Genomic DNA, 25,300 nt, shown 5'->3' on the forward strand with positions numbered 1-25,300 from the left:
GCTGAGGCCAATGGAAAGCACCCAGGCTGGTCAGTATAATAAAGACACGTTCATTTCTGTGCTCTGTGTGAGCTTCTCCTTTGGTGGAAGGTTTGGTTACAGCTCACTGAAAAGGCCTCAGATTCACTCCTAGAGTAGCTTCATCTTCAGGACAAGGTGAAATGAGTGACTTCCTTAAAGGAGAAGCCTTAAATGTTTCGCTTATTTTGTGGTTTTGTTTTAATCATTATAAATAACGATAAATACTTTTAACACAGTAACTTTTTCTCCACGTATTTATTAAATACTCTTAATGTCAGATCAGACTGGAAACTGGAAGGCCTCAATTGCGGATAAGTGAAAAGTGAAGGATACTTTCATAGTTCTCTCATTTGGGATGTTAATGTATTTTGGAAAGCTTGTTTCTTCACCTCTCAGCTCTAACAGCAATAATTGCAATGCAGTTAGAGTGGAATTCCTTATTTTTCCAAATAAGGTTAAACTCTTATTCTTGTTGAGATGTATTTGTATCTCTGCCAAAAGATTCCTACCTAAGCACGGCGGGTAGTTTTTCTCTTCATGCTTGGTGGTTTCTGTAAACCGTGATGTCAGGATTATGAAATGTGGTTTTAAGATACATGCAGGCACTGAAGTAGAACCTTGGTAAAAGGCAAGAGAGCAACAGATGTGTTTACGCTGAGTCTGAAGTTTGCACGTGACTCTGCTGTCTCTCTTCAGACTGCCGTGTCTGATGTGTGATTCATTCATGCTCTTTTTGCCATTTCTGGTCCAAGTGTGGTTGTACTGCTTGTATATAAATACTGTTTAGTTTTATGTCCTCAAACACTACAAATATTTATGTATTTGAAGTAGTTGTAATTTCTTCTTTATTAAACCTGATTTTTGTTTTTTTGTTTTGTTTTGTTTAAGCAAACAAAATGTGTACAACTTCCTTTTTCTACAGAATTAAGAAACCACATATCTTGGTAGTGTGGTGTAAATCTCGGAGATGGTGAAATGTATGGTGTGCACGTGTCCATGTCTGCGCTGAGACAGAAACAAGAAAAGAGAGGGGTCAGAAATCAGTGCCCTCCTAACACACCTGAGTGACAGGTTTGGTTTTTCTAGGATCATAGATGGGTTGGAAGGAACCCTGAAGTCCATCCAGTTCCAACTGCTGCTGTAGGCAAGGCTGCCCCCCACCAGCTCAGGCTGCCCAGGGCCCATCCAACCTGGCCTTGGGCACCTCCAGGGATGGGGCACTCACAGCTCTCTGGGCAGCAGTGCCAGGGCCTCACCAACCTCTGAGGAGAAAATTCTTCCTTATATGTAATCTAAACCTGCCCTCTTGCAACGTGATAAGTCCCCGAGGCTAGAGGCTGATATACTGCATGTCACACCTTGAGAGCTATAAGGAGCCAGAAGGGATGCCCAAATGGGTTTCTGGACCTGTCTCCTCTTGTGTGACTTGTGGCTCCATGTGTGCCACGTGTGCTTCTGCCTGGTGCCTCTACAAGGTGAAGAGAAAGCAAGGGATGTGGCTGTGGCTTGCTGAGAGCAAGGCCAGACGAATGCTGGTCGCTCATTGCTTAGCAGAAGTGCTCTTGTTTACTGGATTCTTTCTATGACGTGTCATGGAAATCTCTAAACAGCCTTGTAATGAAACGTAAGTACTGGAGGAATTTTCTAGCTCAAGTGGACAAATGATAATTGTTAATATAAGGTAGCTCCTGTTTGACTAAAAGCCATGGGAAAAGTGAATTCCTACTTTTTGGTGACACGAACTGTGCTACCTTGGAACATTTGAGCGTTAAAGAGTCTCACTGTTGGGGCCTATAGTAGCAAAACCCAGAGCTAAGTGTTGCAGAGTGCCAGCAGTTCTGACAGGTATGTATTTGTGAGCACTGGAAACCACTGCTGTGCATGTCCTGCTCTCAAGGGTAGTGGTCTGTGGAGGTAGAGCAGTGGAGAGCTGTTCCTGCAGATTGACTGGAAAACCTGATTGCTTGGCCAGCTCTACCAGGAGGTGACTTGATCTAGTTTCATTGAAATGGAGAATTCCATCTGGGCTAATGAAAGTAGTCATAAATATTTAATGTGATTTGATTGGAGAACACTTTGATATTTTGCCTGTTTCAGTAAGTCTTTAGCTTTTCTTTTTCTGGAAGTATTTATTAGATTTAGTTCTAAGAACATTTTGTGTACAGCACATAGTATTTAAGTCTTTATGGGAAAGTGAGGAGTGGTTCCTGCTGAGCCATCCCAGCCTGGGCTTTGCTTCCAGGCACTGGTGGTGGTTTCCATCACCATGGTGGGAGCAGGACCCATACAGAGCAGTTCCCACAGTGCAGAGTTTGGCTTGCTGCTCTCTTGTCCTCATAAAGGATCTGTTTTTAGCAACTAGGATGACTGCTTGTGGTTTGGGGAACATATTTTATGTTTCACTAAGCTGACAGAAAGAAAACCCACTTTGTACACAGAATCATATGTGGAATGGCATAGGTTGAAAGGGACTTTAAAGCCCACCCAGCCCCAACCCCTGCTGTGGGCTGGTTGCCCCATACCAGCTCAGGCTGCCCAGGGCCCATCCAACCTGGCCTTGAGTATTTATCTCCAGAGATGGGGCACCCACAGATCTCTGGGCAGCAATGCCAGGGCCTCACCGCCCTCTAATGGAAAAACTTTCCTCAACACCTAACCTAAATCTCCCCTTTTTTAGTCTAAAACCAATTCCCCTCTGTCCTATCAGTATCAGACCGTGTAAAATGCCAGACTCCCTCCTGATTATAAATTCCCTTCAAGTACTGAGAAGATGCAGTGAGGTCTGCTGGGAGCATTCTTCAGGCTGAACAAGCTCAACTCCCTTAGCCTTTCTTTATAGGAGAGGTGCTCCAGCCCTCTGAGCATCTTTGTGGCTTCCTCTGGACCCATTCCAACAGCTCCACATCCTTCTTATGCTGGGAGCTCCAGACCTGGATGCAGTACTCCAGATGGGACTTCACAAGGATGGAACAGAGGGGGACAGTCCCCTCCGTGACCCTGCTGCCACTGCTCTGTTGATGCAGACCAGGGTACAATCTGTATTGTGGGTGACAAATGCACTGCTGCCTCATGTCCAGCTTTTCATCCACCAGGACCCCTGAGTCCTTCTCCACCAGCCTGCTCTCAAGGAGTTCTTCTCCTAATGTACACTTATCTGGAATTGCCCCCAACCCAGGTGCAAAATGCTGCACTTGGCCTTCTTGAACCACTTTTGGTTCATGTGAACCCACTTTTCAAGCCTATTTAAGTCCCTCTCGTGTAACTAGCTATGATTTCTCTCTGCTATATGCAGTGCTGCTTTTAAAGGCCTGCTATTTCCCCCACATAACTTCTAAGAAACATCACTGTGGTTGGAAACTGCTGCTTTTGATAAATGATTGTGTGCATTCCAGTTAGGGAGGGCATGTAGAGTCTTGTTCTGAACCTAAGGAATTAATGACTAATGAAATCTATTCTTTCACGTGGAAAAGAATCAGTGCATTTGCAGGAAGACTGAATGTTCAGGGAATGTGGACATGTGGCACTTGGGGACATGGTTTAGTGGGCATGGTGATGATGGGTTGGTGGTTAGACTTGATGGTCTTAGTAGTCTTTTCCAACTTTAATGGTTCTGTGTTTCTAAGTGCGCTACTCAGTTTGGTGTCATCAGCAAAATCCCTGAGGGTGCACTCGATCCCACTGTCTGTGTCATTGATAAAGATGTCAAAGGGCACCCACCAGGCCCAAGACGGACGCTTGGGGGACCCCACTTGTGCCTGACCTTGGCACGTGGAGCCATTGACCACAACCCTCTGGCTTTGACCATCCAACCAGTTCTTTATCCTCCAAATAGTCTGGCCTTCCTATCCATATCTGTCCAATTTAGAGATAAGCATGTGGTGCACGACCGTGTCAAAGGCCTTGCATGTCTCCAGGCAGATGGTATCAGTTGCCCTTCCTTTGTCACTACATCATAGTTTTCCAGATTGGTGAGCCAACAATCTGTTCTTGGTGAAGCTGTGCTGGCTGTCTCAAATCACCTCCTCAGCTTGTGTGTGCCTTACTATCATGGCTTCTAGGAGGATCTGCTCTATGTTTTTTCCTAGGCATAGACATGAGGCTTGCTGTAGTTCCCTTGGTCTTCCTTTCTCCCTTCCTTAAAAACGGGAGTGATGTTTCCCTTTTCCAGTCACTGGACTCTTCACCTGGCAGCTGTGACTTTTCAAATACGATGGAGAGTGGCTTGGCAAATACATCAGCCAGTTCCTTCAGGATATGCTGAGAGGAAGACCTGCTGTCTGGTACCCTGAGACTGGAAGCTTACCTCTCACTGTCAGACTGTCAGCATGTAACATGAGTTGTCAAAATAGTGACGAATGACCAGATGGTAAAACACTCTTGCTTCTGTATCCCTTCAAGCTGTGTAGTCTGTAAACTTGTCTCCTTTACGTGCTGATCTCTCTGCTGCTATTAAATGTGTCTGCGGAGTTGGAGTTGGGCTGCAGTGGTTTCCAGCTGTTTGCTCCCAGATCCTGGCAGGGGCAGTGTGTGCCTGATTTACATCTACAGGAACTGTTCTCCCAGGTAGGAAAACGCGACTCCACTTATTACTCAGAGTGTAATACAGCAGATAACATACAATAGTGCTGTGAAAGGAAGGAAAGCAGAGCCTTGAGTCAGAATTTGGCTCCAAATCGCTATATTTGGCAAGATATGATATGATTGAAGGGTGTGATACAAATATTTCACGTGGTTTGCTACTGGAGTACCTATGCCTTGTTATACAGGAAGCCAATCTCCAGATATAACTGTGGAAATGAGCAGAGATAATGAAATTTTAAGGTGCAGACAGTCAAGAAACAGTCAGCAAAAATCAAGATGCATTCATGATGTGACTTTTGTTTTCTGTGCTTGGTTCATTATAGAGCAAGGTAGTGCATGGCCTGGTTTGCTTACAAGAATGCTGCTTGCATGGTACTGCAGTAAGCTTGGCTAATGTCTCTCCCCTTCTGCATTCAGGGTAAGGCTACAACTTTCCTTCTGCGTGCCCTCAAAATATGAGCTGATCTGACTTCTGTTTTTAACTCTAAGTGAAATGAGATTAAATATGAAGCAACAGTCTGCAACAGCAGGTAATTTTCCCAGAGTGGTTGGAGAAACCTGATAAATGCTGTTCTCATTTATTGTACTGCAAGTGGAAGGAGGAGAAAAAAATCACAATCACGTGCTCCCTTCAGAGAAGGCCAGGTCATGCCACCGATTCTGGGGCTGTCACTTTGTTTCTCTCTGCCATGGTTTTTCTTTTCTTCTTTCTTTTCTCCTCTCCCTCGATTTTATTTGTATTGCCATCTGGTATTTGTTCTGTCCTACCTGGATTTCTCTTTCCTTTTCCTCTCTTTCTTTAGCAGTGCTGCATTAAATGGCTTCCCTTTGTTGAAAGCTCTTATATCTGAACCCGGCTCCTTTGGGAGAAACGAAGAAGAAACATTTTAGGCTGAATAACTTAACCTGCAAAGATTCACAGGCTGCTAGGGAAGGTAGCTTGTCTCTAGTGGAGCTATCTCAGAGGGCATGTGTGTATGTGCCTTCATTTGAAAAAGGTTGAACCTGTCAAACTTGTCTGTAGCATAGCTGCATGTTTAAGAAGGACTGGAAAAGTAACATTTCTTTGCCTCCACCCTGCGTGGCAAAATGTTTTCTAAACCACAGCAAGGAAATTGACTGAAGAGGGGAGAAAAGCTTCTATGAAAAGACTTCTTTTAAAATATAATTCGCGTAAAGGCCACATGGACAATGTGTATGAACCTCATAGGTGCAAGCATGTCTGCTGTTAATCGAGTACTTCCTTCGTTTTTCTGTTTCTCACCTCTCTTTGCAGCCTGTCTGATGCCTGTCTGTGCTTTCTGAGAAGGGCGTTCCATTGCCTCTTTTTATGCATCTCTTCCTCTTTCTATTTTAAATGATGTAGGTAATTTGGAAACTATTACTCAGGAAGGGGACAGCACTTCTTTCTTTTTTTATGCTTACTGCTGAAAATCCAAGCTTTTGTAATCTATTCACGATCTGAGTACTGGGGAGATGTAGCTATGAGTAATGTTATCAGTGGTTGAGCTTGTCCTGTTCTTTCATCCTTGTCCTATAAGCGCAGAGCCTTTCAGTAGGGCCAGATTGAATAATCCCCATTATTCTCAGTTTTCCTTCTGCTGGAGATGGTTTTTTTGCATGGGATGAGGTGGGGGAGCTGCTTTTTTGGGCTCAGTGCTGTAGATTTGCAGGGAGTGCTGTCTGATCACAGGAGAATGGCTCGGCTTGTGGTTCATCTGCTGGCTGTTTTAATCAGCCTTTCATCTTCCTTTGTCATCAAATGAGCCTTTGTGCCACAGAAAAATGACACCTCCCGCAAATTATTTTAGGAAGTGGTGTGTTGGGGGATTATGTGTCCTAACTGTTGTTTCTGGCAGATGCACATTCTGATGGCAGAGGCAGGCTGGAGAAAACAATTCTGGTAACTTCGGAAGCTTTTAAAAATGAATGCTAGGATCTCTTTTGCGTTCAGGTGAGTCTAGAACAAAAATAACTGCATATAAACTTCCCCCCCCCCCCCCCCCCCCCCCCACCACCACCACCCCAGCAATTGTTGTTGGACTTCATGTTCAAATAAGGAAGTGATTTTAGCAGAGAGCATCGGTCTTTGTGGATATGTATGTGAAAAAAAATGAAGATGCTGGGTTTTGTGGTTTCAGTTGGTGGGGAGGAAGCCTGGGGAAGAAAATAGAGGAGTGTGGAAACAATCCATTGGACAAGTCTATTTGAAATCAAGCTTAATAAGATTAGAAATGCAGGAAGGATGTAATTTTGCCTGAAACTTCACCATGCATGCATTTTTTTTTTCAGATCTGCAGTTGCAGTCATGTAATGTACTCAGCACTGTGTGTTGTGAGTCCTGTCCAAGCAGGAAGCTTAGCAGAAAGTCAGAGTAACCCAAACCTGGAGATATTTACGCATCCACCGGATGCCCACTGCCTGGTTAATGTCTCCTTGGCAATAACTCCAAAGGCTCTACAGGTTAGAATGACGTTAAAGACGATCTGTTAAATGCTGGAGAAAAGTTTAAACTGCAGGCTTATCAATAAAATGTATCACAGCATCTCAATGATTGACATCTCTTTTCTGTAAGCCAACAGTTTAATCCCCGCTTCAGCTGCATTACAGCTCAATAAAACATAAACTGAACTAATATTGGATGCAGTATGGAACGTGAGTAAAAGACCACCCCCGTGGGTTAGGTGAAGACTTAAAGATTTTAATAAAGACCTTTGTACTTTGATTAAAATGTACTGTTAAGGTCATTTGGGGTTTCCAGATGATGAATTTGTTGGGGTGAACAGGCCTTTAGCTATGCTTTTTTTTTTTTTTTTTGAAAGATCAGTGTTTCAAATGCAGGCGAGCAGGCCGTTGCATCTGATTTTGTCTTAATTCTAATTGTCAGGAGAGCTCTGAGACTAATAAATAGCACTGGTGAGACACAGCCTACCATCCAGGAAATGTCTGTATAAGCAGCTCATCTACTGCTGGACTGATTGCATCTGCAGCCATCGGGAGAGTTGCTGCTTAGCACACTTAGGAGGGAGGGTCCAGAAGCCACAGGGCTGCAGAGATGCCCTTGTACTCCTGTTTGAGGCTGCTGTTTGCCATAGAACATTGACTAGGTGGCCTTCACAAGTAGTTTGGTGTCTTTAAGACCCATGCATGCAATTGCACCTCAAGATGCTGAGGGCATTTTTGTTCTCGCTGCTCTCATGAGGTTCCTTATTTTTTTTTTTTCTTTTTGTTAAACATAAAGGAAGAAGCTGCACTTCCCAAAGCTGCATGCAGCAGAGGCAACCTGCATTTGCTCCATATCCAGTAAAGGGTTTTTTTTTTTAATATGTTAACTGGGGGAAAAAAAAAAACACCAAATGCACGGGAGCCCTACATTAGTGTGAACTGGCTCTGGGTGATCAATGTCTTTTGGCCAGGCAGGTCTCAGAGCTGCCCCACACTTATCCCTGCCTGCAGCCAATCCCCTACCACATATATGTGCCCCAGGTATCTGAGCTGTTTTCAAGCTTGCATTTCAAAGAGCATCCAAGCGGCAGCATTACTAATGCAGCAATAGCCTCTCACCCCCACGGAGCAAAGCCTGCAGAGGTGAGTTCATTAGCGTGGAGCCTGGCAATGAGTCCTCTATTTGTCTGAGCTTGCGGTCTCTGCATGCTGCAGGCTGGCAGCAGTTTTGAGGGTCACCTGGAGTAAATGCATACACATACTGGCACAGCCAGCTCTTCCACTATCATTGACGAGTGTTGTTTTTTTTTCCCCAGTGGGTTTTACCAGTTATTGTTCCCCACTAGCACTGCATGCCTGTCCGGCTCTGTTTCTCAGAAGAGATAATGATTTTAAGTGTGTTTTCCTGCTCTGTGTACAAAGGCACATGTCTAATGGATCTAATTAAGCAAATACAAAAATCCCAATGTTATCAAATATTGTTCCATTAAGGAAATAGTATTTGAAGTCTTGTTGTTATTGGCTGAATTATGTTCTAAGAGATAATGGGTTTCTACTGAAGATGAATGCAAGGAAAAGTCAGTGTGACCACATCTGTTTCTTGTTGCTTAAAAGCACTTACACAGCCTCTGGAAAAAAACTGCTCATTGTGTGACACTCCTAAGCTGTGCTTCCCAGGAAAAAATGCATGTTATGTCAAATCTCACGATATATAACATGAGGAGAATTTTAATGTCTGACAGTGGTCTCTTAAAGACTCTGCTTCTGAAAACTGGCTTTGTGGTGCCCTACACTTCACTGAACAGTTGTAGTAATGTAAATGGAATTATTTGCTGACAAAGAGCAGGTATATGTGGCTAGAAAACCTTCCTGCTCTTTGTTAGTTGAAGATCTGTGTGTTGAAGTAGTAGATGACTTGTGATATCCAATACAAACTGGAACTGGATCCTACGTAGGTTCTTTCCCTCGGTGCCACAGTTCTAACACAGCACTTCTTGGCGTGTGGTTGAGGTGGGGCTGTGGTAGATCCTGCACTGTAAGGCTTATCTGGATTAAGTGACTGGCAGTAGTGTGATATATCCCTCTTGAACCCATGCTGGAAATAATTCAGCTGCAGGAGCTGGTGGATAAAACGTTTTCAACACTTTGAATTCCTGAGGAATTTTCAGTAATGATGCTGAGATTTCAGCATTGTTTTTCTCAGAGAGTGAAACGCCTTTCATCACTGCAGTGGGACCAGACAACAGCTGCTCACTGTCCTGGTCATGCTTAGTGCTCATTCTTGTGTGTTCAGAGAAGGGCAACAAAACTGTGAAGGGTCTTCTGGGGAGCAGCTGAGGGATCTGGGATTGTTCAGTCTACAGCAGAGGATATACAGGGATGACCTCATCATTCCCTACAACTCCCTGAAAAAAGAGTGTAGCTGGGTGGGGGTCAGGCTCTTATCCCAGGTAACAGTGACAGAACAAGGGGGAATGGCACTGAGTTGTGCTACGGGACGTTTGGGTTGGATGTTAGGAAACATTTATTCTCCAGAAGAGCAGTGATGCAGTGGCACAGGCTGCTCAGGGAGGTAGGTGCTGGAGTCACTGCCCATGGAGGTGTTCAAGAACCATGGAGATGTGGCACTGGAGGGACATGGTCAATGGGCATCATGGGGATGGGTTGGCCTTGGTGATCACAGTGGTCTTTTCCAACCTCAAGTGCTTAAAAGCATGAGAGGAAGACCTGTAGTCAGATGGGTTTTATCTGTCCTTAGTTAGAAACACAGAAGAACGGCTCATGTGTTAACTTCACGTAAATCCTTAGAAATATCAGTAGGGTGTATTCTCTGTAACTTGCTGTTCTGACCATGCAATAAGGGAACATTGTTAAAAATAATGGGAAGAGCTGTTTGTAATACTATACAGAATATAACAACTATAATTTTTAGCCAAGTTAAATTAAAACATTTCCTCAAGTTTAAAAAAATAAAAATAATAAAAAAAAAATTAACTGTCAACGTTCATTTGGGCAACAGAGTACAAACTGTGCTTGTTTAAAGAATGAGCTGTGTAAGTCTTTGTACAATACAAGAGATGGAAGACCAGCAAAGAGCGTAATTGTTCTGTCATTCTTTGTAGCTTACATCTGGTTTCCTGTCTCATTGTGAAATGTTTCCCAGTTAGGATGAAGAAGAATATTAAAGTGAGTTGCTGCTGTTAAGTTCCTTGAAAACCTTTATAGCTGACGGGCTTTGTTGTGGAATTTCAAAGAAAATGTCTTCAGTCGTATCTTGGTGTGGTTACACTGAAGTTTAACTCATTGATGGTTTGTACTCTTTTCCAGTTAATACCATTTTCATTTATTTTAAAATGAACTTTTAGATAGTAGTCTCATTTGCAAGCTGAGGGAGATTCTGTTCTGAACGGTGGACTGTGTTGGTGTGCTATTTGAAGCATATGCTAGCTGATATATGTTCCATCACAATACAGCTATGGTTTCAGCACTGCGTCTCTTAAATCTATAATGGTAAACAGTCTCTGTTAAACAGCCTCTATTATCTGTACGTGTGCACTCATGTCTGTGAGAAAAAGTTCTAAATGATTGCTAACTGTGACGCGTGGTTTCCTCCTATGTCTGATGTGATAGTATTTTGATAGCAAGTGTGTATATATAGCAGCATACTTTTTCTATATGAATGAAGGAAGTTTAAAATGCAAGACACAGAGAATCTTGACTGCCAGTCTGTTGATGATCTTTGCCAAACAGGCAGGTCTCACTGTCCTTACAAGCCCTACTTCATGCTTAAAACTGCAAGCTTGATTGTAAGCTTCCTCTTTTAGCTGCACTTAGAAGTCAAATTTATATCGCGTGTCAAGCAAGGAACTTCGTGTGGTTTGTTACTTTTCTACCAGCTTAGCAAAATATTGCTAGAAATCTTGCTGTGTTTTGCAAAGAGCCGTTATGGAGGTGGTAAAATCTGGGGGAAAAAAATCCACAAATTACATATGTGAAATATTTGCAAGTTGTACAATCAGGCACACGAGAATTACCTGGTTATTTGATTCACCATTAATTCATGACATTCTGCTTCATTCAGTGCAGAGAACATGCTCTATAGTGTTGGTTTCTGTGTAGGAATAAAACAGAAGGCAGTTTTTGCACAGCTGAATTTTCTGCACAGCTGAGGGGAGACTGAATCTCAGGCTGATCTTGGTCTTGACTTGGCTTACAGAAGGTGCTGGGCTTTGGGATTGTTTATTCTCCTCATTCCTCCCCTCACTCCTGTAACCTGCATGAAATATTTATATGAAGGAAAGTCGGTGTCAGAACACACAAACAGGTCTATGCACAGATGCAGTAATAGGAAAACCATAACAAAATATGTAGGTTGCTCAGAAAGTAAGGCCTCCTATTTATTTCCCTGGAAACTACAACAGCTACAAAGAGCACGGTGACACAAATTATTTGATAGAGCAAATTCTCAGCTACAAAACACTGTTTTTCAACACAGTCGCCACCATGAGCAATGCATTTTCCCAAGGGATGAACGAGAGCCTACATGCCACTCCTGTACAGATCTGCAGCAGTGGAAGTGACCCATTGTCACCACTGCTGAAACGCACCACCTACCGCCTCACTATGCTCATACCCACTGTTCCACCTCTGTAAACGTTCAACGGGTGTTGATGAATGTCAGTGGGTGCCATCGTTTCCACGTGGAGGAATTCAGTTCCATCCCTTTGCTTCACGTGCACTCTCCTATCGGATGCTGCTTTGCCAGATTGGCCCTCTGCTGCCATCAGTCACACAGCATCAAAATGTGGCATTGGTGTACTTTTGGAGCAGCCCTTATATTTCACACTGCTGTCCCTAGGCAGGCCTCTTCGGGAACATATGCGTGAAAGCTACGTGAGTCTAAATGGTTCTTTTAAAACAGAAGGAAAAAAATGCTTTTTTCACTTAGGGGATGATTAGATTTTAATGTTCCTCCAGATAAACGTCTTCATGATAAAAGCAATCAATATGCAGATACAGTGAACTGAAATGCACAGAATGGTGTGTTAGATGTGTCGAATTTTAAAAAATAAATTGCCAGGTGCTCTGATTAAGCTGGAATTGTGATAAAGCAGAGCAGAGTTGTTTCAAGCACAAGTAGCTGTTTATTTTCTTAATTGTGTAACAGATGGCAGCTGATCCATCTTGCAACTTCGGGAAGGCAGAGCTTCCCTCTTACAGTAAACGGTACCCAAGGTTTGGGAGGCAGATCTTACGCTGGGTGATAAAAGGCTGAACCCTGTTGCAGATCACAAGGTGCGTGTTGTGTTTTGGAGGGGGGATTTGCTTTTGATTTGCTTTTCTCTTGAATAAACTCACAGCAAAGAGGATGTGGTGTATCTGCTGGAGTCGAGTGTGAGTTACTGTTGGCTTCAGTTGCTTCCAAGCAGCAAACCTCCTGCTGCTGTTCTCTGCCACTTGCGTGATGTGCGAGCTCTTTGTCTGGGGCTTGTTCTTGTTTTTAATCTGCTGTTGTGTTTCAGACCATCTTGATAAGATGAGGGCTGTGTGCTTTGTGCTCTGTTGGCTGTCCGCTGTAGTCCCCTCCTTGCCACTGGGAGGCTTTGGGAGTGAGATTGGCACTTTGCTCGACACCGTGCAGGTCTTGCCTCTGTGCTAGGCCTCGTTTTGAGCAGCAGTTTTACAAGGTGCAGATGTATTGTGTTTTGTCTTGGAAAGTGGGGAAGATTATTTTGGGAGTTGCTGAAAAACACCTGGAAGACAGTGCAGTCATTGGTTGCAGCCAGCGTGGGTTCACAAGGGGAAAAGTCCTCTTTAACCAAGTTAATCTCCTTTTATGGCAAGGTTACCCACCTTACTGACTGGGGAAGCCAGTTGATGTAATCTGTTTGGAATTTAACAAGGCTTTTGTACTGTTTCTCACAGTATCCTTCTGGACGAAATGCCCAGCATACAGCTTGACAAAACCATTATGCGATGGGTGAGCAGCTGGCTGATGGGTTATAATAAATGGGTTACGTCAAGTTGGTGGCTGCTCACTGCTGGGGTTCAGCAGGGCTCCTTTTTAGGGCCACTTCACTTCAGTGTTTTTATAAATGACTTGGATGTAGGACTAGAAAGGGTTTTGAGCAAATATGCTCAATGTGTTTGTAGGTAGGGGTTGGACTTGGTGATCCTTGTGGATCCCTTGCAATTCAAGATATTCTGTGGTCCTTTGTTAAACCAGGAGCATTTCAGAATGGGGGCTTTGTACCTTGTTTCGCACTGATAACCTAGCAAGTACAACAGCATCAAGGAAAATTAAATTGATACAAGTCCCAAGATTTTCAGCCTTGTATCTCCTTGTTGTGTTCTGTATCCATGCCTGCTTGGAGGCAGCATGTTCGTTACAGATGAGTCACATCCATTTTGTGTGAGTATGAAACAAGTGTCTGCTTGAAATTACAGTGAGGAAACTTAACCACAGTTTCCTCCCTTCACGTCCTGTCTTCTCCTCTCTTCAGAGCTGTATTTAGCAACCACTGCCAGTTAAGCAATGCAAATTTAAGGCTATATAGAATTAACAGCTTTAGAAACATTGGTGGAAAACCTGTCAGTGTTGTAATGAGCTGGGTTTCTCTCCACTTCTCCCATCCTTGGCTGAAGGCATGCCCACACTTTCCTGTTTAACAGACCATCAGGACAGCAGTAGCACTCCAGATGCCCTCCTCAGCCACTCAGTACAGACTGGTTGTTATCCTTAGGCCATAATGGGGAATAGGGCTGAGCTTGCAGTGAAAACATTCTTGCTACGCTGTGCTTCATGCCCAAAGGCATTCCTGGTTTCCTCCTCATTGTAAGAGTTATGGCTGTCCCAAGGCAGGAGTCTGGGTTAAGTAGTGTAGGCGCTTGCAAAATGAGTTCTAATGGAAGTTGTTATTACCGTGACTGAGACTTGTCTGTGCTATCCTCCAAAAATGTATTTGTAAAACCCTAGAGATACAACCTTCAGCATAGAATTTTAAAGAGTAAGCAAGCTTTTCCCTTTCTCTTCTCCTGTTTTCCCTACAGTCAATTGCTTCAGCTGACATGGATTTGAATCAGCTGGAAGCTTTTCTCACTGCCCAAACAAAAAAGCAAGGTGGCATCACGTCAGATCAAGCTGCAGTCATTGCCAAATTTTGGAAAAACCACCGAGTGAAGATTCATGAGAGCCTGGTAAATCAAAGCTGCTGGGATAACGTCTTGAAAAACATGAACTGGAGAGTGGATTTGAAGTCACAGTCAAGACATGTTGATCAGATAAATACTCCAGTTGCAATAGTTGAAATGGAGCTGGGAAAATATGGTCAGGTAAGCTTTATTTTGTGAAGTATGTAGACCTAACTATGTTTGTGCTGAGACATTTTGCCTGTTGCTGAATTCTCTGCCTCCAATCAAATCATCAGGTTTCTTACCATTGGGCCCTTAATGCTTGGTTCATCTTTGGACACAAAGGTATATCCTGTGTGGTGAATGCAATTTTTGCTTATGTTTTACCTTTGTACTTACATTTAGAGCTCTCCTTACTTTAAGCTTGGAAAATATGAGAACACAAAAGTCAAAAATAAAGTAAATCATATTCGCAATTATATTAAATTTATATTTAAGTTTATAATTAATAAATTTGTATTCCACGTGCTGCAAAGTCAAAGTCAATTAGTAATTCTTGAAAAGCAAACAATAAAACTATTCAAATACTGAAATTGGATAATATCTGCCAAGTAGAAGCTGAAAAGGAATAAGATTCACACGTCAAAAATGATTGAGCATCTTCACATTTTAGGACAAATGAGGGGGAAGACTCCCCTTTGTTTTACTTACTGCCCATTTTCATCTTACAAGTAGATCTTTATTACTGGTTGCATTATGTGCTCTGGTCTTAACTGCCGGAAAGAGAGATGTTGCTCTATCAGTGTTGAACTTTGCCTTTCTTTTTAGCCCTTGTAACCAACGTCTGAAGGCATGGCTTCCCCTTTTCAAATTTCATTTTCTGGCAGGATGTATTTTTCAGTTTGGTATATTTTTTCCTTTGCAGGGTGTTAGTGAATCTTAAAACTCACTTCCTAACAGTAGCCAGTGCAAGCCGTACTGTGAGCATACTTGGGTTTTGTTGTTCACTGTTAACACCCAGTGAGTTTCCTTTGGATTTTGTAATATTTTGGTAGCTTACAGGATGTGGAGTGTACCTGTGCAGACTCAGAGGTTTTACTGGAACTGTCTGGCCATACCAAAGCTGGAATGAAAGTACCAGTAAGTTGGGATCCTGATGAGGCAGTATGTATTGTTGAAGGTACTTTTTTCAGTCCACTTTTCCTCTCAGTCTTTATTTTTTTTTTACCCTCCATTCCAGTGGAGGAGAGAAAAAAGCTTATAGTAAGTATATCAGAATTAGTGAGCAAACTGAAAATACCTGTGTTGTTTAAAAACAAACAAAAAACCCAACTCCACCTCAACTCAGAGCCATCACTGTATTTCATAAGGGACTTAGGCAGTTAGGGACCCCTATTCAGAAGCTGTTTTTCCCCAGTAATGTATTGTTACAGTAACATCAATCAGTAAGTACATTTGTAATTGTCACACCCTGTGCAGAGAGATAAAGAGGATGTGAAGGTGAATCAAAAATAGATACTTCTGAAGCATTGTCATTTCTTGTAACAAAGAGCACTGCAGCAAAACCAGAATCAACTAATTTAGCAGTACGGTGTCATTTCAAACGTGCCAAGAAGAATGGTTGTGTGAATGTACTTTGAACAGCCACTGGATGTAATGGGTAACATCTTTGCTGAGGACAGTGCAGCAGTGAGCTGTCAGCAAGCCTGGTGTCTGGTGCAAAAAGGGTATTAGAGACTGTATTTACAGAAAATAATTGTGGGGTAATTACTGTTAGCGCCACTTGAGTCAAAACTTGTGTTTAAGGAGCTGCTGTCTCACGTAATCCTCAGTTTTGGATTAAATCAGTTCCCTGCTGAAAAGCTTTCAGCAGATTGTACCGTTGTATGATGGGTTGGGGCAGGGGAGTTGTGGGACCTTTGGGACCAAAACAGTAGCAATCAAGCTTGTGAGATTGCTTCATGCAGCTCTCAGCCTCTGCCCACGTATCTGGGGACTCCTGGGAAGGTGGAAGCAGAAGCTGCTATTGGAGGATGAGCAAGTTGTTCTTGCGTGCTGGATCCAATCCGTAAACTTGAAACTCTTCATCAGCTTTTATAGCCTTTTTATGTATTTTTACTAGATCGTTAGCACATCTATATCAGTTCTAAAAAGACAGTTTTCTAGCACATCGAAGGTACATACGCTAATATCTTTCTGAAACATATCAAAGAGAGTGGCATTTCTGAAAGGTAAAAACTGTCAGTCATAGATTTGATTTGGTGAATAGCGAAGATATGAATCTGTAGAAGAAAGCTGACGGATTCAAGAGAATAGGCAGTTTTCCTTTGAATGTTTGAAAGCAGGGGAGTATCTAACTGCATTGATGTGCAGCGAATTAACATGAATATTTTATGTTACAACAGAAGCAAAGAAATCCTCTGTAGGAGCTATGCCTTTCCAGTGTTTGAAGTCACACTCATTCTTCTCAGTGTCTCTGTCTGGACTGGGTTTAGGTCACTGCCCAGCAGAGGGCTGGGGGTTGGGGTGAATGCTCACCTGCTTCAATGAGTAACCACTTTCTTTTTACACCTCCAAATTGTCATCGATCAATTCTTCTACGATGGGAAGGAAGAATTTGTATGCAGGACTTAATATGGCTAGAAAAGGGGAATTTTAAGTAACTGGTTCATAAATAGGCCAAGTTCATGTGTGGTATCATAGAATCACAGAATGGCCTGGGTTGAAAAGGACCACAATGCTCATCTCGTTTCAACCCCCCTGCTATGTGCAGGGTTGCCAACCACCAGACCAGGCTGCCCAGAGCCACATCCAGCCTGGCCTTGAATGCCTCCAGGGATGGGGCATCCACAGCCTCCTTGGGCAACCTATTCCAGTGTGTCACCACCCTCTGGGTGAAGTATGTTCAATATTGTGTTTTCTAGTGGAGCAAAGATATTTCTGGTTTTGAGAGTTCATTACAACTTGAATGAATTCATTTTTGCTATCCTTTAGAAGAAGAATGAGCCCCTTCTTCTTAGTGCTTTTTAAAATACTTCTTCAGTAAAGATTTTACAGTGACATTTAAAGTCTCCTTGATGCTGCTGGTGTATGCTTTGTACATCCCGTTTAAAAGGAGATGAACAAGCTAGCCATGATGATTGCTCTGCTTTAAAAGCCTTTCTTCTTTGACAATATGACTAAAAGAAACCTTAAGTAATTGCACTTTAGCCTTCATTTTCCATTAGCAGTAGGTGATTTTCTGTGCTCGTCGCTGCCAGTCCATTCTTTCTTTTTGAACAGCCCATCTGTTTTGTTTTCTTTTTTTTTAGAATGGTTCCAGCCTTCTGTACGTTGTTTACTTTCAGAACCATCTATAACTCCCTGCCCGCTTTGTGTCCTTCCAATCTTGTTCTCTCTGAGTGTTTTTGTGTGTGAAATTTCAGCAGGATGCAGATGCATGGGGAGGGCTGGAGAGGTGAGCGAGGAGAGCCACTCTCCTCACGTCCTTCCCATCAGGAGGCTCCTTTTCCAGTTACAGATTTATAGCCAACCTTTGTCAACATTAAGGAAAAAAAAAAAGCAACACATTGGTATTGGTAAGAGATATTTAAACTTTTTTTATTACAAACTTTGTCACGTTCTTTTTCTTGTCCTCCTCCTGCTAGCCTGATTTGTTGGCACACTTTTTTTTGTTGGCTGGGTGCAACTGGAAATGAATAGGAATATTTTACCCAGAATTTGTCACTCGTGATGTCGTGTGTCACTTAGCCCTGCAGCTCAGCAGGACTGGCACTGACGCAGATGATGTGTATCAGATGCTGGAACTGCTCTGCTGATGCTTTCCTGACAATCATGAGCTATGCAGAGTATTTTCTGTGCTTGCTTTCACATGAAATCAGGGACTCTACTGGAGGATTCTTTCTATAAAGACTTAAGGAAATAGCATCAGGATTATGGCCCAGAGGATTTTTTCCTCAATGCTCTCTCAAACACTAACTTGGGGATTTGCAAAACTTTTCCCCAAAGCATTGTATGTTTCTTCTTTCTGGATTTTAAAATGGTTGTATCCACCTGACATAGGTGTCATAAAATGTAGTTAATGTGAGTACTGATGGTGAGTACTACTACAGAGCAAATACTAAATGCTGCAGTATATTACGGAGTCAGAATAATTTCTTTCAAAATCAGGGGTAAAGAGCAGCCTCACATGCAATATTGTTTTTCTGAAGACCGAAATCCTCATATAAAACAAGTGTATACTCTTCATGCAAAACAGACAAACATTAATAACTGATGTTGATGAATAGAGGATCCAATGATATTTTTATTGTTACACTAAATTCTCACTAGTGAGATAAATATTTTCTGATAAAAGCACATAACTGCTAACTAACCCTTTACCAGTACAAGGGTTTACAAGGTACTGAAAAGGTAAGAACTGTCAGCTTGTGGTTTACCTGAGGTTTGTCACATCATGTTCTCTGCTTATGGCTGTGTCCAGACCCTGGCAATTCAGAGTCAATTAGAGAATTTGTAATGACCACAGACTGCTGTTATGTGCTGTACGTGGAAGGTGAAATGCTGTTAGAATTTTGAAGGTCAAAAGATCATGCTCCGAAGCCTGGAATTTGATTGACTTTTAGTTTGTAGGACTCTGAATTTTTTTTTTACTGCTTTTGCTGTTTTGAGAAAGAAATGACACCAAAACAATTTCATTCTGTATTCTACAGAAGTTTAGATGAAAACTTTCATCAACTGTGCAATAGATATATGATGAGCTGAATTCACACACATTCACAAATATTAAAACTGAATATGCTTTCACAGTGTAACCAAAATCTTGGGATTTAGCTTCATAATCTCTTGAGTTGGAGAGGACCTATGAAGGCCATCTAGTCCAACTGCCCTGTAATGAACAGGGACACCTCGAAGCCCCAACCAGCCTGACCTTGGATGTTTTGAAGGATGGGCATCCACAGACTCTCTGGGCAGCCTGTGCTAGTAGTGTAAAAATCTTCTTATACCCAATCTAAATGTCCCCCCTTTTAGTTTGAAACCCTTGTCCTGTCGCAATAGACTCTGCTGAATTGTCTGTCCCCTTCCTTCTTATAGCCCCCCTTTAGATACTGAAAAGCTGCTCTCAGGTCTCCCCAGAGCCTTCTCTTCTATCCTAGAAGAGAAGGGATTCTGTTCCATCCCAGGGATCATTTTTGCGGCCCTCTTCTGGACATGTTCAAACAGGTCCACATCTATTCTGTACTGAGAACTCCACATCTGGATGCAGTACTCCAGGTGAGGTCTCCCCTTGTGGAGTAGAGGGGTAGGATCACTTCCCTTGCCCTGCTACACATGGTGCTTTGGATGCAGCCTAGGGTGCAGTTGACTTGCCTTATATCATCTAGTTTGTACTGATACTGAGGATTGCTCTGACCCAGGTCCAAGACCTTGCACTTGGATTTATTGAACTTCACAGGGTTTGTTTGGGCCCACTGCTGAAGCCTGTCCAGGTCTGTCTTAATAGCATCCTGTCCCTTGGGTGTGTTGACTGTGCCATACAGCTTGGTTTCACCTGCAAACTTGCTGAGCATGCGCTCAATCCCACTGTTGATGTCATTTATGATGTTAAAAAGCACCAGTCCTGATCCTGACCCCTAAGGGACATCACTTGTCACTAATCTCCATCAGGACATTGAGCCATTGATCACCACTCTCTGGGTACAATCTTGCAATCAATTCCTTCTCCATTGAACAGTCCATCCATCAAAGCCATATTTTTCCCATTTGGAGAGAGAATGTAATGGGGCACCACATCAAAGGCCTTACTGAAGTGCAGGTAGATGACATCAGTGGCTCTTCCCTTGTCCATTGATGCAGTTTCACCATCATAAAAAGTGACAAGATTGGTCAGGCAGGACTTTCTCCCTATGAAGCCATGCTGGTTATCCCATATCACCTCCCTGTCTTCCATGTGCCTTAGCGTAGCTTTCAGGAAGATCTGATCCGTGGTCTTCCCTGGCACAGAGGAAACCTGACAGGTTAGTAGTTCTCTGGGCCATTCTTTCTACCCTTCTTGAAAATGGGTGTGATGTTGCCTTTTTTCCAGTCTCAAAGGACTTCACCTGACTGCCATGACTTTTCAAATATAATTTATAGTAGTGGTGACTACATCAGCCAATTCCATCAGGACTCTGGGATGCATCTTACTGGGCCCCATAGACTTACACGTGTTCAGGTTCTGCAGGTGTTCATGAACCTTATCTTCACTTAGAGTGAGAGGGCAATTCTCTCCCAGTTCTCACCTCCCAAACTGATAACTCTTCTATAAATCTCATTGCCATGCCAGGATTATAGATTGAATTCCATTGAAGGTCTGCTGGCACATTTTTGTAATCACAAGTCTGTGAAAGACAATGGTCTGCACAGGCTGTGGTCATTTCTAGCAATGGCTTTCACCACTGAAGTAAGTTGAGGATGAGAAGATGTCATGGGTAAGCTCATGCTATAGGGAGGAGGCACTGTGTCTGCCCTGGCTCTTGTCCCTGGATGTGACTTGTAAGTGCCTCAGGTCAGGCTGCTTCATAACTATTGCTGAAAATAACTTCAGACAGTGGACTTGCAGTCCTTTCAATGTAGGATGTATTCTGCTAAGACAGCCCTCCTTTTGTAGGACAGCAGTGTGGGTGAGGAGATGCTTCTTGAGATAAAAAGCAGCTCTAGGCTCCATCACTGCAGAATAAGGCCTGCAAAGGGGAAGGAAGAGCAACCACCAAACCATTTCTTCTTTCCAGCCTTTGTCTGTTTTAATCTCTGTAGTTATGAACGTTATTGGAACCTTTGTTCCTGCCAGAAGTGGGAAGTGCAGAGTCTGAATCGATAGACTTAACCGCAACAGGCTCAATATTTTTATGTGATTAAAAATACAAAACCCAGTAAATGAAAAAATCACCTTTTGCCACCAGGACAAATATAATCACTTGAGCTTTTGTTCACCTTGGAAATTCATGAGCTGGAGGGAACAGTTACATAACGCAGTACAGAGAAAAGCAAATAAAAACCATAAAGGGCAATGGGTCACTCGGCACAGGAGAAAACTGGAGCACAGTTGGCTTACTTAACTTGATTATTTCCTTAATCCTCTGTGTGGTACTCACTGCAGTCCATTGCTTCATCAATTCAATTTCTGTCACCCCCTCTTAAAAGCAAGTGGAATTTGATGAACGAGAACAGAACCTTATTTGTGGATGTTGGGATTTTTCAGTGTTATATGTTACAGAGATAAGAGCATTAAACTGAGATATTAATTAAATAACTGCCCAAATGCTTTTCAGTAAGCCAGGGATCAATCTCACGGGCTAAGTGTGACCTAGGCTTGGTATTAGCATGAGCAGTTGTGGTATTTCTAATATACCTCTTTCATATTTCAACTTCTGCTACTGCTACATACAAATCCATCCTTCCTGTTCAGTCCTGGAGTCTTGAAATTCTTTACCTTCTTAAAACTATATTAACGTCCCCTGTGAAGCTGGATAAAGTCCCTGCAGTCAGACATGTTGTCAGGGTCTCTGCTACGACTGACCCCAGCATTCAGTCTGCAGTCTCTGGGGTAGAACTGGATGTTATACTGCTCTTGGTTTAATCCAGTCACTGCATGAGTTTTTGTTCCCTTTCTGTTTACTAGCCTCACGTGGATGTTTGAACCAGAGAGTGTTTCTGTTGATTTTTGTACCACATGCTCTGATTCAGTCTGGCTGCTTCAGCTTCGACATCAGGAGACGTGGAGTTCAGTTTCAGCAGGCTGAGAGGGCTGTATAGAGAATGATGGCAGATGTGCAAATCAAAGCATGAAGTGCTGCATGCAGGCTGGCACTGTGTGGCTGCATGACCAACGAGGTCACTCAGAGCTTCTCCCTGGCCCAGGGCACTGCTGTAAGGTAGAGAGCAATCCTGCAGGTCCCACGTTTAGCAGCCAGATAGAGATTCACCCTTGTTTCAGCTGAACAAGGCTTTAGCGGAGACCAAACTTCAAATAAAACCTAGAAGGATGGGCTTGTAATGTATGTAGTAGAAGCTCCTTGAAGATTAGTAAAAGTCAAGCAGCTTTACTATGCAAAGATGGTGTCCATCAGCTGCTGTGTTGCCACCTGTTGTGGACCCGGAGAGCATTTGCTGGTCTAAGGCCTCCCACGGGACAGTGTGGGGGTAGTCATTAGGTTTGGCACTATGCACCTTTTGTGAAACAAGCAGCACATGGTTTTTGGTGTGAACGTGTTCTGTTTTGTGAAGGGAAACGTGATTGAAGGACCAAAATTCATGATCTCTGCTAGCCTGTTTTTAATAAAAGTCAAAAGTTTTTCTTGATCCTCAAAAGAAAAAGGGCAGGGAGGGGTTAGGATTTCTTTGCTGGATAGCCTTTATACAGCAAAGCAACTGGCTTCTTTGTGTCTTAGCCTTGGCTTTGGCATTGCTGGCCATCTGCACTCTTCAGAGCACTCGGATGTCAACAGCAGCAAGTAATTTGTTCTTAGAAAACTCAGCAAAAAAGGGAGTTGTAATGAATGTAAGTGCCCACTGCACTGGCTGACAAAGTGTCTTGTTTTTACAGGCCTTGCCTGGCCAAACACATTTAGAATTGTTTTGCCAGTTGGCCAGCCCTCCCACTCTTGACAGTGTGCCACGTTGCCACTGAAAAGCTCTTCGGAGATCCTTCCAGGTTTGTCGTGATCTCTCCCGAGATCCCAGAATATTTCCATACAGGGCTGTAAATAAGAAAAGATTCTTATGAGCTTATTTTAATCAGGAAGAGCTGCTGCAGAGGAAAGTACCAGAAGAGAGAAAATTGGAAAGCTGGCACGTAATTGGTGTGAAATACTTGTAATTCACACCCTTCTTTGCCGCTTAACCCTTTGAATTCTTTTTATTCTGTTTTACATACGTGCATATGTATACATATGTCCTCTTTAAAAAGCTTCAGCTGTGTGAGAATTGGTCCAAAACCAAAATGTGCAATAGCAAAGCAGAATTGCTGCCAACTGTTCAATTTAACTTGCTGAACTTCTCTGCATCTTTCAGTTTTTGAGGGAAGAGTGAACCTGTGTCGTTCCTTTAGAGCAGCTTGGATGGTATTTGCCAGCAGCTTATCTTTTTTCACCTTTGTTCACAAACCGAGTTCCCATGTGGTAAGAGACTTCTATTAATAAATTGGGCAGCATAAGGCATGGGCAGCAGCAGTATGTGATTCGTCGGCAGTTCTCAGCGTAATCTTTTTATCAAGGAGATATTTGTCTTCTAGTGTGTAGCAAGCTGTGGCTTTCTGTCCTTCTAGAGTCATCTGTCTTGTCCCAGTTACAACTAGAGGAAAAAAGCATAGTTTTTCCCCCCCAGTTAGCTTTCTCATTACCAAGTTGCTAGCTGAAGGATTTGAGTTGCGGCTGCTGGACTTGATTGCCAAGGACAGGCTTGTATACCAACAAGTACCCAAGCATTGATGCTAAGGCGTTAAGGGCTCCCTGTACAGCAATACAATTAATGGACGTATGAAATTCTTGGAAAATAAGTGCAGTATATGTATAAAAGCAAACTCTCATTCCTTCTGCAGATGTCGTTACTGCTGTCAGTTCCTCATCCTGGCAGTACTACCCATGCACTTTTAATTGCTGGCCAAAAAATAAAAATAAGAAATGGAGAAGCTTATGCCCCATTCCAAGCAAAACTGTAGGAAGCGAGGCTCTTCTTGCAGGCACTGACTTCTACGTTGTATAGGTTAGGTTTTCAGCAGATGACAGGTGGGTGTTTGCACTGAAGAAGCTCAAACACGTCATCTGTGTGTGCAGGTGGACTTACCTCGTTTGTATGTGTATGTTAAATGGATTCATCTTACAGATGCTCCTTAGTACACAGGTCTGCTTCACTTTGCTAACGCCGATCAAGAGGAAGCCAGTAAATAGAACTGCAGTGAAAATCATACATATAAATGTCAGCTAGAAGTTGCAGGTCGGATGTGGGTTTTTTTTTTTCCTTGCAGCATTATGGACTTAGTTCTCCTGACATTTGTGACTTGTTCTCACTCTAGTGCTATCCACTAGTTACCCAGAGCTGAAAGTGAAATGCCTGAGTGAGTCTATCTCAAATGAAGTTTTTTGGTTCCTCACCCCATCCTTCTATTTTTTTTTCCCAAATTGTTTTTAGTCTGAGTCAATTTGCCGAGAGATGAAAATCACAGCAAAAATTGAGCTGAAGAAGTTGAGAACTCTGCTATGCTACTGAAAGATGCTCTTGTGGTCACATACGTTCAAAGGATCATCTATTTAAAATACTTGCTAGCACTCTCTTGAATGTGAGAAGTAAAGCGACTTCCTCTGAGTGCTTGGGATAGCCTCTTGGTAGTGACAGCCTTGCTTAAAGTGTGTGGGTATCTAACAGAAGATGAATGTGTGAATGTGAGCTCAGTATCACAGGCTGAATCTGGAGAAGTGTGGGACAGGTATCTGGTTTGGAAATAATTTCAAATGGCAATCTCATAAAATTGCAGTAAGAATGGAATCTTGGTATTTCAGGCAGCAGCATTGGTTTATTTTCCTTCTAGGGGATTTCTTTGTTACGTTCATAGAAGTCATTAATACTAAATAGACTGCAATGTTTGTCCTACTCTCCAGTTGTTTTCTCTACTGTTAGGTGGGAGATGAGGTGAGCTGAGCCCCCTGGTTTGGCTGAGTTGCATGGACTGATACTGAAAGTACAGAAGCAGCGAGGAGGAGAGCTGAGCAGCCCTGTGGGCCTTGACTTAGTCACAGCTTTAACAAATAGTTTCATTTGCTGTTACAAGTTGATCACTGTCGAAGATTTCATCATCAGAATAGCGTTTCCTGTTTCCTCGCATGCCTCTTTTCCTTTTTGCTTGTTTTGAAAATAGCAGTGGAGCAATGTGTTGAAGTGCAACTTTGCCTGCTTTTCTCTGAAGGAAAGCAGGAAGAGATCATTGGGGTGCTTTTGATTAAAACACTGTTTAGTGCTTTAGATGTTCGAAGAATGACTACCTTGAGCATCGTTCCAAGACCAACTCCTCTTCAATTAGAAGGAGAATTCTGATTTTAACTTACAAAAGATACAAACCGAGCTGTTGATTAAGGAAGCTCTCTAAGCT

General features: G+C 42.8%; 1 protein-coding gene across 7 annotated transcripts in view; it reads left to right on the top strand.

Annotated features, from left to right (window-relative positions):
• COMMD1 (copper metabolism domain containing 1) overlaps positions 1-25,300 on the top strand; it is a 66,468-nt gene that overhangs the window by 4,417 nt on the left and 36,751 nt on the right. For 4 of the 7 annotated variants that reach the window (XR_005859069.2, XR_005859067.2, XR_005859068.2 and 1 more), the window contains exons 2-3: positions 6,895-7,065; positions 14,098-14,379. Coding sequence is in view for 4 of the 7 variants with exons in the window: in XM_040698579.2 (XP_040554513.1) it covers positions 6,895-7,065; positions 14,098-14,379 (453 nt within the window). In the remaining 3 variants the exon portion in view is untranslated. Of the gene's footprint in view, positions 1-6,894; positions 7,066-14,097; positions 14,380-15,233; positions 15,359-18,810; positions 18,958-25,300 lie in introns of those variants that run through there. The other 3 variants (XM_040698578.2, XM_040698576.2, XM_040698580.2) reach the window with 3 other exon arrangements.

The sequence above is a fragment of the Gallus gallus genome, chromosome 3 (genome assembly GCF_016699485.2).
Source record: "Gallus gallus isolate bGalGal1 chromosome 3, bGalGal1.mat.broiler.GRCg7b, whole genome shotgun sequence".
Classification (NCBI taxonomy): domain Eukaryota; kingdom Metazoa; phylum Chordata; class Aves; order Galliformes; family Phasianidae; genus Gallus; species Gallus gallus.